General features: G+C 42.4%; 1 protein-coding gene across 3 annotated transcripts in view; it reads right to left on the bottom strand.

The window, feature by feature from the left end:
- atp8b2 (ATPase phospholipid transporting 8B2) overlaps window positions 1–18,860 on the bottom strand; it is a 173,593-nt gene that overhangs the window by 63,185 nt on the left and 91,548 nt on the right. For all 3 annotated transcript variants that reach the window (XM_060921500.1, XM_060921498.1, XM_060921499.1), the window contains 5 exons: window positions 16,203–16,367; window positions 9,308–9,419; window positions 6,265–6,367; window positions 5,906–6,113; window positions 5,636–5,819 (listed from right to left, as the gene is read on the bottom strand). In XM_060921500.1, the coding sequence (XP_060777483.1) occupies window positions 5,636–5,819; window positions 5,906–6,113; window positions 6,265–6,367; window positions 9,308–9,419; window positions 16,203–16,367 (772 nt within the window). The remainder of the gene's footprint in view (window positions 1–5,635; window positions 5,820–5,905; window positions 6,114–6,264; window positions 6,368–9,307; window positions 9,420–16,202; window positions 16,368–18,860) is intronic.

Raw genomic sequence — 18,860 nt, 5'->3', positions numbered from 1 at the left:
AAAACCTGGGCAGTCAGGGTCTATCTTCCTGATAACAGAAATCTGGTGAATTGTGATGCAGGGGTCAGCACTCTTGTGCTTACTTAACAATGCAGGTCAGTTTTATTTACACTAGTAAGCATCTGCATTTAGTGGAAAGGGAAATGCTGAAGCAAGGTGGAGAGGTGGAAATCTCCAGATCCATAAAAAAAAGAGGCCGGCTTCCAGAATTTTAATTGAGTTGTTCAAGAGATAAGAAAGTCCCTTTGAACTGCTCTCTCTTTTATCTGCTCTAATACACTACCGTTCAAAAGTTTGGGGTCACTTTGAAATGTCCTTATTTTTGAAAGAAAAGCACTGTTCTTTTCAATGAAGATCACTTTAAACTAATCAGAAATCCACTCTATACATTGCTAATGTGCTAAATGACTATTCTAGCTGCAAATGTCTGGTTTTTGGTGCAATATCTCCATAGGTGTATAGAGGCCCATTTCCAGCAACTCTCACTCCAGTGTTCTAATGGTACAGTGTGTTTGCTCATTGCCTCAGAAGGCTAATGGATGATTAGAAAACCCTTGTACAATCATGTTAGCACAGCTGAAAACAGTTGAGCTCTTTAGAGAAGCTATAAAACTGACCTTCCTTTGAGCAGATTGAGTTTCTGGAGCATCACATTTGTGGGGTCGATTAAATGCTCAAAATGGCCAGAAAAATGTCTTGACTATATTTTCTATTCATTTTACAACTTATGGTGGTAAATAAAAGCGTGACTTTTCATGGAAAACACAAAATTGTCTGGGTGACCCCAAACTTTTGAACGGTAGTGTATGCATATAGTTAGCAGAGAGAGAGAGATGGAAAAATGGGCTGAGCATTCCATGAACATTATTTTAAAGCCAACATGGCACATGTACTAGATTTAAGTCATCAGTGTCAAATATGAAAGCTGGGACTGTTTTTGTAACCTTCTCAAAAGAAAGACAAAGGGGAAGAAAGGTTAATTCACTTCCTGTGTTGAGAAAGGATGGAGTTATGTGAAAGGAAGTCCTTTGCTGGCAGTGGTTGAATATTTTTAAAAACATGTCTCTAAAAATATTACAGCGCTTTCTTTTTAAATACAGGCCTAGAATCCTGTCACATTGCTTGGTACCAGGTTTGGTGACTGTCCACCACTATTTCTGTAGAACTGTGCGACTTTGCCCAGTCTAGCTCTTTACTCTGCACATCACTGTCTCGGTGCAAATTACTGAGCCAAAATGAGCTTTTCTCCTGGTTTTTCTCCCTTATGCTGTTGGATCGCTGTATTAGCTTGATATTAATATTTTTGTATCAGTATCCATTGTTTTCAAAAATCCTAGAGAATGAGAAAATGCCAAATGAATGGAGAAAGAGTGTGGTAGTCCCAATATACAAGAATAAGGGAGATGTACAGAGCTGCAGTAATTACAGAGGGATAAAACTGATGAGCCACACCATGAAGCTATGGGAAAGGGTATTGGAGGCGAGATTGAGAAGAGAGGTAGCAATCTGTGAACAGCAGTACGGGTTTATGCCAAGGAAGAGCACATCAGATGCAATTTTTGCTCTAAGGACGTTAATGGAGAAGTACAGAGAAGACCAGAGAAAGCTACATTGTGTGTTTGTAGACCTGGAGAAGGCATACGATAGAGTGCCGAGACATGAGTTATGGTATTGTATGAAAAAGAGCGGAGTGAATGAGAAGTATATTAGAGTGGTGCAAGACATGTACAGTATGAGAACAGTGAAACAGCAGTGAGGTGAGCAGTTGGAACGACTGAATGGTTCAAGGTGAAGGTGGGACTCCATCAAGGATCTGCTTTGAGTCCTTTCTTGTTTGCCATAGTGATGGATAGCTTGACGGACGAAGTGAGGCAAGAGTCACCATGGAACATGATGTTTGCGGATGATATTGTGATATGTGGTGAAAGTACGTAGAAAGGAGGTTGAGCTGGGTTTGAAGAGATGGAGGGATGCATCGGAACGAAGAGGAATGAAGGTGAGCAGGAGCAAAACAGAGTACATGTGCATCAATGAGAATGGGGATGAGAGCGTAGTGAAGATGCAAGGAGTAGACGTAAAGAAAGTTGGTGAATTCAAGTACCCGGGGTCAACTGTGCAAGAAAATGGGGGCTGCGATAGTGAGGTGAGAAAGAGAGTGCAGGCAGGGTGGAGCAGTTGGAGAAGGATTTCGGGAGTCATTTGTGATAGGAAAGTCTCAGCAAAAGTGAAAGGTAAGATCTATAAGAGAGTAGTGAGACCAGCTGTGATGTACGGATTGGAGACCGTACCCTTAACGAAGAGACAGGAGGCAAAGTTGGAGGTGGCGGAGTTGAGGATGTTTAGGTTTGCGATGGGAGGTTGGACAGGATAAGGAATGAGCACATCAGAGGGACAGCACATGTGGAGAGCTTGGGAATGAAGCTAAGAGAGATGAGACTGAGATGGTACGGGCACATCCTGAGAAGAGATGCAGAGCATGTTGGAAGGAGAATGTTGAGGATGGAGCTGCCAGGCAAACGAAAATGAGGAAGGCCAAAGAGGAGATACATGGATGTGGTGAGAGAGGACATGAAAGTGGCAGGTGTGGTAGAGAAGGATGCGGAAGACAGGGAGCAATGGAGACGAAAGATCCGCTGTGGTGACCCCTAATCGGGAGCAGCCAAAAAAAGAAGAAGAAGAAGAATCCATTGTTTTCAAAATATAAAACCTCGTGCCTTCTCATTGTGTGCCACTACTAATGAAATATCTACAGTGTTTTTGCCTCTGTACGCCACCACAATGGATTGAACCAATTAATCTCTTCTTCCATCAACCTCGTTTTACCTCCAGCTCATTTGAAAACCATGGGGTTTAGAGCCTTCAGTCGTGTTGTCAGGATTGCACAGCATGAGATATCAAAACTGTACCCAGATACAGGCTTCAAGTTCAGATATTGCATTCCAAATGAGGTATCCACAAGAGAAATGCGTACGAAAGCACGAGCATCAGGAGAGGGTTGCATAACAGAGATTCTATACGCAGATGATCAGGCCATACTCGCTGGATCCATCGAGGAGCTTCAGAATATTCTTCAGTTGTATGATAAGACCTACACCCGCTTTGGTTTACAAATATCATATGTCAAAACAGAAACAATGGCTTTTAACGTCAATGAGGATATCAAATGTAAACCAAGTATCATTTCCCTTGGCGGCACTAATATTAAAAACGTCCGCACCTTTAAATATCATGTCAGCAACTGTGATGAATCCTCACACTTCCTGCATGCTAGGATAAGTGCTGCATTCATGAAATGGAATGAACTGAAACACGTTCTAACTGACCATCGAATACTACTAAAAACCCGTATAAAGTTCCTAGTGGCATGCGTTCGATCTCGCCTCCTGTACAGCACACAGGCATGGCAACTATCATCCAGTGAAATTCACAAAATTGAGGTAGTGTGGCACGGCTTCCTAAGGAAAATGATTAAAGGTGGATATAAACGAAAGAATGCCCCTGACCAAAAGAACACTACAAATGAAGATATAGACTGGAGCTACAAGATGTCCAATGCTGACCTCCGGAAACTGACAGGAACCCAGGATATAAAACTATCCTGCTACGTACAACAACTAAAATATATTGCTCACGTTTGCTGGATGGGCAATAACCAAGTGCAAAAGCAGCTCCTGTTTGACAAAACTGGTTACAAATGGACGAAATGGGAAAATCTGCTGGGCATAGACACCCAACAGATAAGACATATGATGATGGACAAATCAAACTTTGAGCAACTGCTGCAACTGCTACAGCAGAAGCACCCCTAGAGAGTTTAACTTTTAACAGGGGAACATGATGATGATGATCACCTCTGGAACCCTCTTCCTCATGACAGTCGTAAAACTGATTCTCTTCCAACCTTCAAATCCTGCCTTAAAACCAGGGCTTTGAACCGGTTCAAGGAACGAAAACCGGGAACTTTTTCTATTTCACATGGAACAGAAACGAAACCAGAAACTTTATTATTTTTTATGTTCCGGAACAGAAACGCTTATTAAAAATAATGGTAACCGGTTAATACCGGTTTTTATTTTGTTCCTCAAAGTTTCCGTAGCCTACAAATAAAAAAGCCATTCTTCTCCTGCGCAAGTTTCTATGACCCGCTGGGGTTCACTTCCTGTGTGACGTTCGCTGACTGAATGGAGAGAGCGGGAAGGTGGACTACTATCACATCTCCACGTGATAATAAGTGAGTAAGTGCATTACTCAGTAAGTGAATTACTGAGTGTCTGAGCAAAGAAGAGCCTGAACGTTGCAACCTCCCTATTGGCTGTTTGTAAAAATGTATCAGTTGTTGCCCCTCCCACGGGAATCATCGCGGGCTCGAGAGACGAGACCTGACGAGTTAGTTCGTTGGTAGCAGAACAAAATGTCTGGACACAAATCGGGTTTTCAGAAAAGGAAAGAAAATAAACGGAGGGTCGAAAATACAAAAAAGGAGGAAGAAAATGCAAAACGAGTTTTAAGGTAGGACAAATGGTTACTTTTCTGAGGCAGCCCGCCGTGGCTGCAGGCTTTCAGTTGTGTCATTAAATGGTTACTTTTCTGAAGCAGCCCGCCGTGGCTGCCTGCAGGCTTATTTATTATAGCCCATTTAGTTAAAATAGTTGATATAAAATGTTTATAGTTATAGTTGTGATGGTTGTCCTGATTTAGACTGGTGTTTTTTTTTTTTTTTGGGGGGGGGGGGGGGGGGGGTTGCGCGATGTTGCACCCGGGTCCAGATTAGGGCAGAACCGGCCCTGGCTACATTTCAGGTGTAGTTTGTTTTATGTATGTATGTACTTGCATAGATGTGTACTTGGTCTTCCAATATGGCGACTACCGAAATCTCGCGGCGCGGTGACGTCATGCGGTAGCCCTCTATAGGGCCTGACTAGCCTTTGGTAACACACTAAACGAATTATCTTTCATTTTTGGCACTTTTTCTGTTTGTGTAGATGGGAAGACATACTGAGAATCCAAATCGCCAACATTTGAAATAATAATTGTTTTGAATTATTTCTTGTCTTATTTAATGAAGGTTGTAATAGAATTAGCCTACATTTGGCTTAAACTGGATGAGACAGAGACATAATTTTATAGCCATTTGTTAAACAGCTGACAGGGAACGTAATTAACCGTTCCGGGAACGAAATTTTTTTTGTTCTAACCGGTTCGGGAACGTCTATTTAATGGTGGAACCCAAAACCGGAAACGTTAAAATTCCGTTTCTGTTCGGGACGAACCAATAGGAAAAAAATTCTGGTTCAAAGCCCTGCTTAAAACACACCTTTTCAAACCTGCCTATTCTGCCTGACTTCAGCGCTAATGACTTTCGCAATTTTATTTTTGTATTTTAGGCTTTACATGTTGATTTTTATTGTGTATTGTAAGGTGGGCTTGAGCGCTTTGAAAGGTGCCTTATTATTGTATGATTATTATTGCAATCCTATTAAGGCACCTTATAATACATTATTATTAGAACTTATTTTGCACATCCCAAAAATGAAGACCTTAGTTGTTTATAAAGCCAAAACTTCAATGATAGTGGATCCTTAACATGAGCAATTCCTGCGTTCGATACCAGATCTCATTTCTCTCTCTTACTCACTCTTGATCATACTGACGTCATTGGCGCCATCTCCGATGGCGAGGGTGACCGCTTTCTTGTGCCGTTTGACGAGCTCAACCACTAAAGCTTTCTGTAGAGGAGTGACCCTGCAGCAGATCACTGCCTTACATGCACATGCTGTGTCCAAAAATTCTTGCTCCATGTCTGACTCCAGTGCATGAGCCTGCCACAGAGACACAAATGAGATATGCGTTAATGACTATTCAGCAAATGCCATCAATCAGATTCCAGAAAGCAACTGTCACTTACCAGGCTGTGTCCACTGATAACAAGTGCAAACTCTCCACTGATGGACTCCAACACTGAGGTAGGAAGGGACTGGGGTTGGGCACTTTTCTCCAAATTAGGGGTCTGCTTAGCTGCATCTCTCTCAAATCCATTGCCTAGTTCTTGAGTCTCTGCTTCCTTCCCATCATCTCTTGTGCGGGCAGACTCCATCATACGCTCCCTTGCTCTCCTGAAGAAAAGAGAAGAGGATCAACCAAGCTGGTCACGTGAGTGTCACAACTCAGAAAATAACTAATTGACCATTTGATACTGGATATATAGACAGGAACTGGATGGGTGGATGAATGGGCAGAAGTATGAACAGGCAGAATGGACCATACCTAAGGTCCGCACGAACGCTTTGGACAGTGTGCCCGTTCACAATGAAGACCTCGGTCATGTCAGTCAACATTTTACATGAGTAGCCAATATTCACTGCTGTCTCTGCAAGACAGCCAAAAGATATCATATTAAAATATGTTTAAAAATAAGTATGAGAATTATAATTATTAAATCACAAGTAACTTTTTCACATTTTGTAGTGTTACAACTAGGAATTAAAACTGGACTTAAGTGGGACTATATGTCATGAATCTACATAAAATTGCCCAGAAGCCATTCAAAGGACACTCCGTCAACATGGAAAAAAAGTTCTCTGGTCTGAGAAGGCCAAAAATTTAATTTAATTTCATTTTTTGGCCTGAGCACAAAGTGCTACATTTGCCAGAAACCCAATGGTGCTTATCACTCTGAGAACACCATCCTGACAGTGAAGCATGGTGCACCATGTTGTGGCAAGGTGGATAGAGTGAAATACCTTTTCCGGTCTCCAAGAGATTTTTGGCTGGCACAGAAATTCACCTTGCAACAAGAAAATGACCCTAAGCATGGTGCCAAAGCTATACTGGAGTGGTACATTGGAATAGTACACACACAGCCAAGACCTCAATCTGATTGAGAATCTGTGGCAAGACATGAAAATCACTGTTCACTAAACAACATGGGGCAGCCATGGCCTGAAGATTAGAGAAGCAGCCTTGGGCCCAGCCTTGGGTCACCGGTTCGATTCCCAGGACTGGCAGGAAAAACATGAGGGGAGTTGAGTGAAGGAACAGCATTTACCCCTCCTTCTGTATCATGGCTGAAGTGCCCTTGAGTAAAACACCTAACCCCCAACTGTTCCCTGGGTGCTGTAGCATAGCTGCCCACTGCTCTGGGTATATGTGTGTGCGCTCATTGCTCACTTGTGTGTGTTCACTGCTTCAGATGGGTGAAATGCAGAGGAGGAATTTCACTGTGCTAGAGTGTACATGTGACAAAGGCTTCTTCTGATGTTCATCCAATCTGTGAGAGCTTTGAGCAATTTTACTAATAAAATTGCAGCCAAATGTGGTACTGATGCAGGGGAGTGAATACGCATGCAAACAACAAATTTCTGCTTTTTATTTTGTCACACAAAAAATACTTTGTAATTTCAAATGTTCGACATTGTGTAAATCAAATGGTCAAAATCCCAGTTAATTCCGTTTCAGTTCCAGGTTATAACACTACACAATATGGGGGGAAAAGTCAGTGGGGTGAATATTTAGGAAAGGCACCGCATGCTACTATTGAGGTATTTCACTCACGTGACCAAGTCATGTGATGCTGCCATTTTGGACGGCACGGCTCGAATCAGTTTGAATGCGAGGAAGGCGACAAACGAAAAACATAAAAGAAAAAGGAGCGAGATGCAGAAAACACCTTCACTATCCAGCGACGTAGGGCATTTACAGGGCGAGCAGAGGGAGAGGTATTTGCAAAAATTGAGGTTAGCAGGCTTAGAGAACGACGTTTACCTGCTTCCACCAGGATTGCTCACTGACAGCTAAGGTTTGTTCACATTTTCATTTACTTTCGGTCCTCAGGATAAACAAAATGTTATTAAATGTCATTGAAATAACTTCTTAGTCTGTTGAGACATGGCCCGTTATAAGTTTTTCCTTTACTGTATTTACTAGTTTACTGAGCGCGCTCCGGGGCTGGCTGGCCGGCTAGCTAGCGCTCCGGGGCTGGCTGGCCGGCTAGCTAGCGCTCCGGGGCTGGCTGGCCGGCTAGCTAGCGCTCCGGGGCTGGCTGGCCGGCTAGCTAGCGCTCCGGGGCTGGCTGGCCGGCTAGCTAGCGCTCAGGGGCTGGCTGGCCGGCTAGCTAGCGCTCAGGGGCTGGCTGGCCGGCTAGCTAGCGCTCCGGGGCTGGCTGGCCGGCTAGCTAGCGCTCCGGGGCTCGCTGGCCGGCTAGCTAGCGCTCCGGGGCTCGCTGGCCGGCTAGCTAGCGCTCCGGGGCTCGCTGGCCGGCTAGCTAGCGCTCCGGGGCTGGCTGGCCGGCTAGCTAGCGCTCCGGGGCTGGCTGGCCGGCTAGCTAGCGCTCCGGGGCTGGCTGGCCGGCTAGCTAGCGCTCCGGGGCTGGCTGGCCGGCTAGCTAGCGCTCCGGGGCTCGCTGGCCCAGTAAACTAGTAAATCCAGTAAAGGAAAAACTTGAGACGGAAAGGTTTTAACAGTAATCCAAATGACTGAACGTAAACATTGCTACAGTAACATACTAGCTACTGTTGTTGACATTAGCTAGCTTGCCGTCCAAAATGGCGGACACCGGGGCGTCACGTGACCCTGTGACGTCAGGTGAAATACCTCAATAGTAAAGATGACCACCTGTCATTGTACATTTAACAGTTATTCCACAAAATCGTGTCGTACATGAGCTGATAGCCAGCAAGGCATGTATGACGAGATTGCGTGGAATAACTGGTTTATTCTATCCACATTCACTGGATTTTGAGAAACAGAGCATTTTTATTTTTTGCAAATTCCAGAAATAAAAACTTTATGCAAAACGTCCGACAAAATCATTTCCGCTTGGAATGTAAACAAACCGGCAAAGTGACGGCAGCAATTTGTGAAAAATGCTATAATAATAATTCTTGAAAAATAAAAAAAGATGCATTCTTACCATGAAATACTTTCATTCCATATTTTGTTGCTCTTTTTTTTTGTAATTTTGAGGGGTTTGTTTTTGAGTAAAGTTTTTATTTTGTCCTTGGTTGGTTCAGCAACACGCTCTGCCATTTTCTTATTCTTCAGGTTTTTTTAAAGCTATTTCTGTTTCTTTTAAATACTTGATAAAGTGATGTATCTGACTTGATGCGTTCTGCCATTTTGTTTTTCTCTACTCATGATATATGAGCTGATAGCCTAGTAGTAGAGTAGCCAAACAAAGCCCATGATTGCTCATATCCAGTGAATGTGGATAGAATGTAAACATATACTGTACAAGTTGTTCAGTTTCTTACGTTTTCTTATAATGTCCTTTAGTTATTAGGGTTTGTTTGTGTGGACTGTTGTCACTCACCCTGTTTGTCTCCAGTTAACACCCAGATTTTAATGTTAGCCAGTGTCAAGATAGCAATGGTCTCAGCGACACCCTCTTGTAGCTTATCCTCTATAGCTGTGGCTCCTAAAAGCTACAACATACAATTTCAAACAATATATGAACAATGCACACAGATTATATAAAAATATCCCTTATGCAAGCTCTGACACCAAGTCTGTTTCCTTTTGACTCTCTGGAGTTCCTTTGGACTTAATCTGATTCATATCATAAAATGCTTAGCAAATAGCTTAGTTTAGGCAGCAGAAAATTCTAAACTATACAGTAATGGACTGTAATACCCCTACTATATATTGCATTATCCAAACAATGAGATGCTCTGGAATATTACACTGTCCGCTTACAGAAACAAATCAATATCTGCTGCTACACTTTGTGTCTTATTAATGCATTTTTATTTTACGAAATGCCTTTAACATGGTACTTCAGAGACCTCTAATACTATCAGGCCCATTTGCTGCAGGCCCACCATAGACCCTCTTTCAGTTCTGTAAAAAAAAAAAAAAGTCTTTATGAAATTAGTACACCTTTCTAAAGGAGTCATTAAGTGTTAAAGGTTAACACTCAAACCTTGTAATTCACTTTATACCTCCAAGTTAAAGAGACAGAAGGCGACAAAGAGGCTGCAAATTAAATAAGAGTATTAAAAACAATTTCCTAAAGGGCATGGGCATCCTGTGAAGGGATTTAGATGTGTATCAGTCAGCACCATTCTGAACATGTAGTGATGAGATTTTTGGTAAAGAAGATAAGAGTAATCTTGTCATCCAACCTGCTCAATAAAGGCAATATGTTTTTTTTGTAATCATTATTGATGTGGGTTTTAAAACTGAGGTCATGGTCAAAATTACTTGCCATAACTTTTAATGGACAAAGAATCTCGATTGGCCGGCACGGTGGTGTAGTGGTTAGCGCTGTCGCCTCACAGCAAGAAGGTCCGGGTTTGAGCCCCGTGGCTGGCGATGGCCTTTCTGTGTGGAGTTTGCATGTTCTCCCCGTGTCCGCGTGGGTTTCCTCCGGGTGCTCCGGTTTCCCCCACAGTCCAAAGACATGCAGGTTAGGTTAACTGGTGACTCTAAATTGACCGTAGGTGTGAATGTGAGTGTGGATGGTTGTCTGTGTCTATGTGTCAGCCCTGTGATGACCTGGCGACTTGTCCAGGGTGTACCCCGCCTTTCGCCCGTAGTCAGCTGGGATAGGCTCCAGCTTGCCTGCGACCCTGTAGAAGGATAAAGCGGCTACAGATAATGAGATGAGAATCTCGATTGGGGTGTCAAACATACGGCCCACAGAAACAAACTGACCCCATAAGGATCTTGTGAACTGCAATAGGCTTCTACATTCTTTCTGGGACTCTAGCAAAACCCAGGGTGGGGCATCTCCGAATGGAGAAAACTTGGAACAGTGGTGAACCAAAATTCCTTCACCCCAGAAGTTACAAAAGAATCCTGATGAGCAATTAAGGAACTGTGCAATTAAGGAATTCTAATGAGCTCCTTGTGACATAGAAAGGGGAGCCAAATCTGAACGGCTTATTGAAGTGCATGTTTTCTGAAATAGGCAGCCTGTGGGGCTCTTGCATGTGACGTCACAGCCGGTCCAGATTGTAAACAGACGCCATCTTGTCGGTCAAACGCCGTATTTCCGCAATTTACCAACACTGACTTTCTTTTTTTTTCGCCCAAATCTGCAAATATTACCGTGCCACAATGCCAGAGAGTTGTATGGCATATAAATGCCACAACAGGAGAGGTCAGAAATCGGGAAGAAATTTTCATAGGCTGCCACGGGACCCTGACAGGCGTGCAAAATGGATTGCTGCTATCAGCCGGGCCAATCCAAACAACAAGAACAAGGCATGGGTACCGACTGGAAAGAACGATCACTGGCGCCTGTGCAGTGACCATTTCATCTCAGGTTCGCCATGTATTTATTCCAGTATATCCATGTGGTTATTTGCAACATAAGTTTATGACTTGCTCTAATAAAAAATTCCGGGAAGTGGGAACCTGCGAAAAGGGTTGGGGCAGGGGGGTGGATTGGGTCTTTAGTGGTGTGACATTCTATGTAGTCTCTAGATGTATAATAATTTTATACTTTTAGGGGTCACATGTAGAGATAGATAACTGTGCAGAGATTTATAAGCACGCAGTGCTTCACCACTGAACAGCGAGGGAAAGTTGATGAGGTAATTATACACATCTGGGTATTCCACCTCTGGCAGTTCAATATCCACTGACACGGTCATGAAACCTACGTCCGGTAAGCCATAAGGGTCACTAATCTGTAGGTCGTTTATTTTAGACATATATCTAATTATCTGTTCATTAGAAAAATGAGCCGTGTAGTCCGTCGGTTGAAATTGATCCATTTTGTATATGAGTGCAGCAGTATTCAGCTGTGTTGTTGACCGACAAGATGGCGGCTGTTAACATTCCGGTCACGTGACTGCAAGAGGTCCGTACAATTCAATAGACCTCTTGCAGTCACGTGACCGAATCCCGGCTGGAATGTAAACAGCCGCCATCTTGTCGGTCAACAACACAGCTGAATATTGTTGCACTCATATACAAAATGGATCAATTTCAACCGACGGACTACACGGCTCATTTTTCTAATGAACAGATAACTAGATATATGTCTAAAATAAACGACCTACAGATTAGTGACCCTTATCGATTACCGGACGTAGTTTTCACGACCGTGTCAGTGGATATTGAACTGCCAGAGGTGGAATACCCAGATGTGTATAATTACCTCATCAACTTTCCCTCGCTGTTCAGTGGTGAAGCACTGCGTGCTTATAAATCTCTGGACAGTTATCTTTACAGAAATTCAGGATTTGTCAGCCCCCCTCAGATGTGGCATCTTGTAAACAAGAAAATAACAATCCTCATTGGACGGGTAAGTCACTTAAGTATTGAGTACTAGTACTCATCTGATACTAGATATATCAGTAGTATCTAGTATAGCACTGACCAGCCGATTATAGAATAGAATAAGGTAATTCCAGCTGTAATTCCAAATCGTCCGTCTTGTTTACCATGGATCTGGCGCTGGAGAGGTAGAGGCTTGGCAGTGGAGGTTTGAGTGGCAGTTTTCTGAGCTTAGTCAACAGGCCAGCTCTGCAGCCTCGCTTTTGCTTCCTCTCCCGACGCCGCCTCCTTCGCCTGCCAGACCCGATAACAATCCACGGAGACCCCGCTGGTCTCGCTATCTCGTCCGGAATGTTGTGCATGCGATGGAAATCGCTACAAACCATCATTTTCTGCTGGAAACCAATGTCCAGTAAGTCCATACGGTTGTAGTGGATATTGAAGTCCGGTACAGACGAACAACACGCAAAAATACACACAAAAAACATAAAAAACGTGCACAGGTAGGGAGAGCTTGTAGCCGCAGCATCCCCATCATGCGCCGCCATATCCACTATTATGGTTGAATATTTTATATTATCAGTTAGATCAAGTATCAGTAGTCCATCACTATTACTGTATATATAGCAGCAATCCATTCTGCATGCCTGTCAGGGTCCCGTGGCAGCCTACTGTCAAGTGTATGTGAGCATCATGGGTTTCCCACATTTGAAAGGGAAGGACTCGGACACAGGATTCCACTCATCTTATGTTTTATTGATTTTCAGTGGAGTTGACGTTGTAGTAGAATTGTATATAGTAGGGTTTTCCAGAAGAAAAGGTAGAAGTAGAAGTGGAACCAGAAGTAGAAGGCGGAAATTTGATCGACAAGATGGCGTCTGTTTACAATCTGGATCGGCTGTGACGTCACATGCAAGTGCTCCATTGAAAAACAAACAAATCTGTTAGGGGGGAAAACATTAAAAAAATAAATCTACAATAAGCTGGTTGCGTAAGTGTGCACACCCTGAAACTAATACTTTGTTGAAGCACCTTTTGATTTAATTACAGCATTCAGTCTTTTTGGGTTCACACCTGCCATCAATTAAAATGACTCTGATTAACGCCAAATAAAGTTCAGACATTTACTCTGTTGCTCCTCCAGCAAAAGCCAGCGTTCACAGAGAGCTTACAAAGCGTCAAAGGGATCTCATTGTTGAAAGGTATCAGTCAGGAGAAGGGTGCAAAAACATTTCCACGGCATTAGATATACCATGGAGCACAGTGAAGACCATCATCAAGAAGTGGAGAAAATATGGGACAACAGTGACGTTACCCAGAACTGGACGTCCCTCCTAAATTGATGAAGACAAGACGAAAACTGGTCAGGGAGGCTGCCAAGAGGCCGACAGCAACACTGAAGGAGCTGCAGGAATTTCTGGCAAGTACTGGTGACATGTGACATACTACATGTGACAACAATCTCCCGTATTTTCCATATGTCTGGACTATGGGGTAGGGTGGCAAGACAGAAGCCTTTTCTTACAAAGAAGAACATCCAGACCTGGCTAAATTTTGCAAAAAAAAAAAAAAACATCAACTCTCCCAAAAGCATGTGGGAAAATGTGTTATGGTCTGATGAAGCCAAGGTTGAACTTTTTGGCTATGATTCCAAAAGGTATGTTGGGTGCAAAAACACCACTGCGCATCACCAAAAGAACACCATACCCACGGTGAAGCACGGTGGTGGCAGCATCATGTTTTGGGGTTGTTTTTCTTCAGCTGGAACAGGGGCTTTAGTCAAGGTGGAGGGAATTATCAAAGTCTTTCCCACGCCATGTGGCGCATAGTGCGGCGCCGATCCCCATTTACGTAGCCCTCGGCCTCTCGCCTATTGCCTAGCTAGGGTTACAGTGGGGGGCTAGTCCTCTGGTAACTGCGAGAGTTTGACTCCCCACTCGCATCTGTATTGCAGCGTGCCTTGCCAGACGGTAGTAGGTACCATTTTTATGATGGTCTTTGGTATGACCCGACCGTGAGTAGAACTCCCGATCAAGAGGCGGACACGCTACCACTAGGCCAACTCACAGTTGGAGGGAATTATGAACAGTTCTAAATACCAGGTAATTTTGGCCCCAAACCTTCAGGTGTCTTCTAGAAAGCTGAAGATGAAGATGAATTTCATCTTTCAGCACAACAATGACCCCAAGCATACATCGAAATCAACAAAAGAATGGCTTCATCAGAAGAAAATTAAAGTTTTGGAACAGCCCAGTCAGAACCCAGACCTAAATCCAATTGAAAATCTGTGGGGTGACCTGAAGAGGGCTGTGCACAAAAGCTGCCCTCGCAATCTGACAGATTTGGAGCGCTTTTGCAAGGACGAGTCGGCAAATATTACCAAGTCTAGATGCGGCAGGCTGACAGACTCCGACCCAAAAAGACTGAATGCTGTAATTAAATCAAAAGGTGCTTCAGCAAAGTATTAGTTTAAAGTGCATATTCTGGACCAATTAAGTTTATATATATGAAAGTATGTCCCTTTACACACTCATCCAGAAGGGTAATTTTGCACAAGGCCATCTGTCTACAGCAGAAAAAAATAAAATAACAAAACGCGTCTGGAAAAATCCCAAGGGAGTCTGGAGCCAGAGTCGTGACGTTACCTGTGGAAGCGCCAGCAGGCTGCGTGAGCTTTGCACAGTTTCAGTGCACAGCCTGTGTAGACCAAGCGCTCCCATTTCTCTCTCATTGTCCAGTCTTTTGGAAAACGATGAGTACTAATCCCATCAAGATTGGTGTTGCTACACCCTCCAACAATACATCTGTTAACCATTTTAATAATTACGTGATAACGTTGAAGAAATTTGCAGAAAACCACCAGGTTGTTTTCTCATAAACAAACCAGCGCTGACGTAGGATTCAGAGGGAGGCGTCCCGCACACGACATCACGAAAATCAATATTTGCCGGGAAATCCAAATGGCAAATTTTTCAGAGGCAGACGAATTCGCCTCAAATGGCTTGATTTCAACTAAATTTTTCTGGTATTGCGCAAAGTAAAAAAAACTGCACAAAATGCAAAATGTGACAGATATTTGACCAAAGTTGAATATAAAATAGGAGAATTACATTGATCTTGCTCCTGAATTTACCCGTGATATGCACTTTAAGGGTGTGCACACTTATGCAACCAGCTTATTGTACGGTTTTTTTTTTTTATGTTTCCCCCCCAACAGATTTGTTTGTTTTTCAATTGAATTGTACAGGTCACATTAAAGGTGGGAAAAGTTTTGAAATTATCGTGATCTCATTTTTTTTAACGTCAGAAAAACCTATCATTTTAACGGGGTGTGTACACTTTATATCCACTGTAGATGCCCTAACTGACTCGCCAAAAGAAACTTAGGGTAACCTTGAAGTGTGTAGAGTTTTCAAAAACTGAGATTGAATATCTTTAGCCTAGATGTAAACTTTTGGCCTCAACTGTAAAATCCCAATTCAAGGCAGTGAATACTTATTATATTTATACTATATTTATTACTGTGTACGGTAAAATATAATTTGGAATTAACATTAGACTTGGTATAATTGGACCTATTACGTAAAATATAATAGGTTTGACGTCACTGCTTAAAACAGTCTCCCTAAAATGAAACTGAAAATAAATGTGCTCAACATTGCTCAGAAGAGTCAGCCAAGTTATTTCCACCTTCCGCTTTCCCTGGTGAAGTAAGCAGTGTATTTCCCTGTGAGTCATGTCCAATAAGTAGAAAAGCAAACCGTATGAGTAACAGTAAGTAAGGCCTACATGTTATAAAAAAATAATAAAAACCATATGAGTAACAGTAAGTAAGGCCTACATGTTAAAAAAAATCCAATTTTGTTTTACAGTGGCCTCTTAGTCAGCAAAATATATTTTTTGCAAATACTTTGTTTTGCTGAACCATGGTAAAACAGTGTGTGATTTCTACCATTATACCATCCATTACGACACAGTACCATCATGTCCTGTTCAATCTCCTCATAAGCATCAGCCAGACGATCTTCTCTGAAGTCTGTAGCTTTCTCAGCACCACGGAAACGCTCTGCCCACTCCTCCCACTGCTCCTCAGACAGATCCCGACAGGCCAGCACCAGAGTCCGTAACCCGTCACCTGCATACTCCTATTAGGGTCAGTCCATGAAATGGGGTTACCAAAATGTGACATAGAGGGAGTCACTTAAAACAATTTACAACTGAAAACAACTTTTATTTCTGTGAAGCATTGACTATATAAGAAAATATAACATAGTTGTTAAGATAACTCCTGCTCTACAATGTATGATAAAATCCATAAATATTTACCCGGTTGCTAATGTAACAAGGACACGAACAAGCTTTTAAAAATAAAGGAAAAATATTGATAAAATCAATTTTTTGCTTTTATTTGCTTACTTTAAACATTAACACTGAATAAGAATTCATTAGAAATATTAGTTCAACATCATAAACACTGAAAATATGAAATACCAGTATTTCAAAATCTCTTTAAGATTTGAACAATAACAACAGTCATTAACAGGAAACAGTTTCATCCTATATGAGGTAAATGAGATTATTGAATTCATTACTTTACTTAGTCACACTTATATCTGCACTTCTCTAGAGCACGTGTTGTGGTGTGTGAGATCCCGCGAGAAGTTCTCTCGCGTCAGTTCAGCTGACCTAGATTGAGGCCCACTTTACACGGGGACGGTATAAAACAAAAACGCAAAAGTCCATTTTCGTTCTCACTTTTTTCCGCGTCTACACGACCGTTTTCAAGGAGGAAATCTGCGTCTATACGGTGACGCATAAATGTCTCCACTATGTCTGCACGCATGCGCAACGTCTTCCGTCTTGTCTGATCTGCACTGCTGTTCTGTCAAGTTATCCTACCAAGCCTACTACGCATGCGCGAAATCCAGGAGGGTAGGAAAATTCAACAGTAGTTTTGTCCCACCGATCAGCTGGGCTGATAGAAAATCGGTGAGAATTTCACGCATTTGCCGATTTTTATGTTTTGTGCGTATTGGTCGAGTCTTTGGCCGAGTCAAATAATTTGTAATGACTTGTTTTGAATAATAAAACGGTCTGTATGAGAACTTGCTAGGATAACTTTACAGAACACCGGTCCGGCTGAGGTACTGTAGTGCTCGAGGGAGGAGCAGGAGCAAACCGAAACTCTTTTAATCTGCCTTTATTAAGTAACACTCACTCTTGTTTCGGTGAAGAAGAGAAAAGGCAGTGTCCATCTCAGCAAAATAAACCCGTTCGGCTGCTAGTTTTGTTTTCAGTCTCGGGTTTATGGTTTCACGAGCGGCTTGAATAGGCGGCGCGCCTTGGCGACACCAAACTGAGGAGCTCCAGCCGGGCGGGTGAGCAGGAAAACACATCTACTGCATTAAAACACAGAGCAGCTTGAAGGTCCGTTGGATCGATGTAATCAGACATGCTCTTACTTTTTTACTTACTTTCTTACTTCCCGGGCTGGCATGTGCAGTATATGACATATGTATGACGTAAACGCGTACCCGACGTGAGCAGATCCGAGCAGAGTTTTGCGTATTGGGTAGTTTAGACGGATATGCAACAGGGGCCGTTTTTAACTTATCCACTCTGGAAGGCGTTTTCAATTTTATCCGTTTTTCAGCCTCGGAAACGCCATCCTCGTGTAAACGAAAGGCACTTCTGATAAAATATTTAGTCGTTTTTACCCGACAGCGTCCTCGTGTAAACGGGCCCTGAGTAAATAGGTCTCGCAGGTTGTGAACAAACCAGGAAGTGAGTGGACGCTAAGTTAGGATGTGAGAAAAAACATCGATAATTTCTTTTATTGCCGTTTGTTTAAATTTCTTTCTACCTACATCGTTTTATAGTATAATCTTCTTTATATTAAAAACATCAATCATGATTTCAACTCGTTTTATCATTTTTTTATAAGCCTGGTTTCTAACGTAACACGGTAGGACACCACAATGTTACGTTCACAACCTATTTTTAGTGGATGAATTCGAAGCTAAATAGTTTATAGAACCTTCTTAACTTTATTATGTGAGTGTAAAACTAAATTGCAAGTACCATGAAACTAATTTTATTGAAATTCTCAGAAAGTAATGAAGGTTTATTTAAGCTCAAAGTCAGCAAATATTCCATGTCACAAAAAACGTGTCATCCGTGTCCAGTCACAGGGGAAGAAAATGTTTCACATTTCTTTATTTCAAAAGAAAACTTCATTTTTTTATTTATTTTATTTCTTCAAACAATATTTATGGATAATCTGCTAAATATTTCTTTAAATCATGGAAATTAAAGATGAAATGATTATGTAAACCCGGACCAATGAAAAGTAACATCATTTCATGGACTGACCCATTAACAAACCCACACAGACATCAGCACGCTTGATGTCAAGTCCTAATACTTCACTCATTGATTTACTATAAATTCATTTGATTCAGGACACTTCTTCCATCCTGAGCTATAAACTCACAGTATACAGATGCAATGGGGAGAGTAATGGGCACGGACTTTTAGAACAAGCCCACTAGGTGGCAGTGTTTAACTACTAACAGCAGCAAACAGTGGGCTTCTTGTAACTTAGAACAAAGTACAGGAAATGAAAACTGTACTTTCGA

Source organism: Neoarius graeffei, chromosome 5 (genome assembly GCF_027579695.1).
Source record: "Neoarius graeffei isolate fNeoGra1 chromosome 5, fNeoGra1.pri, whole genome shotgun sequence".
NCBI lineage: Eukaryota > Metazoa > Chordata > Actinopteri > Siluriformes > Ariidae > Neoarius > Neoarius graeffei.
Note: the sequence above shows the minus strand (reverse complement) of the source record. Positions and strands in the feature narration are given on the sequence as shown.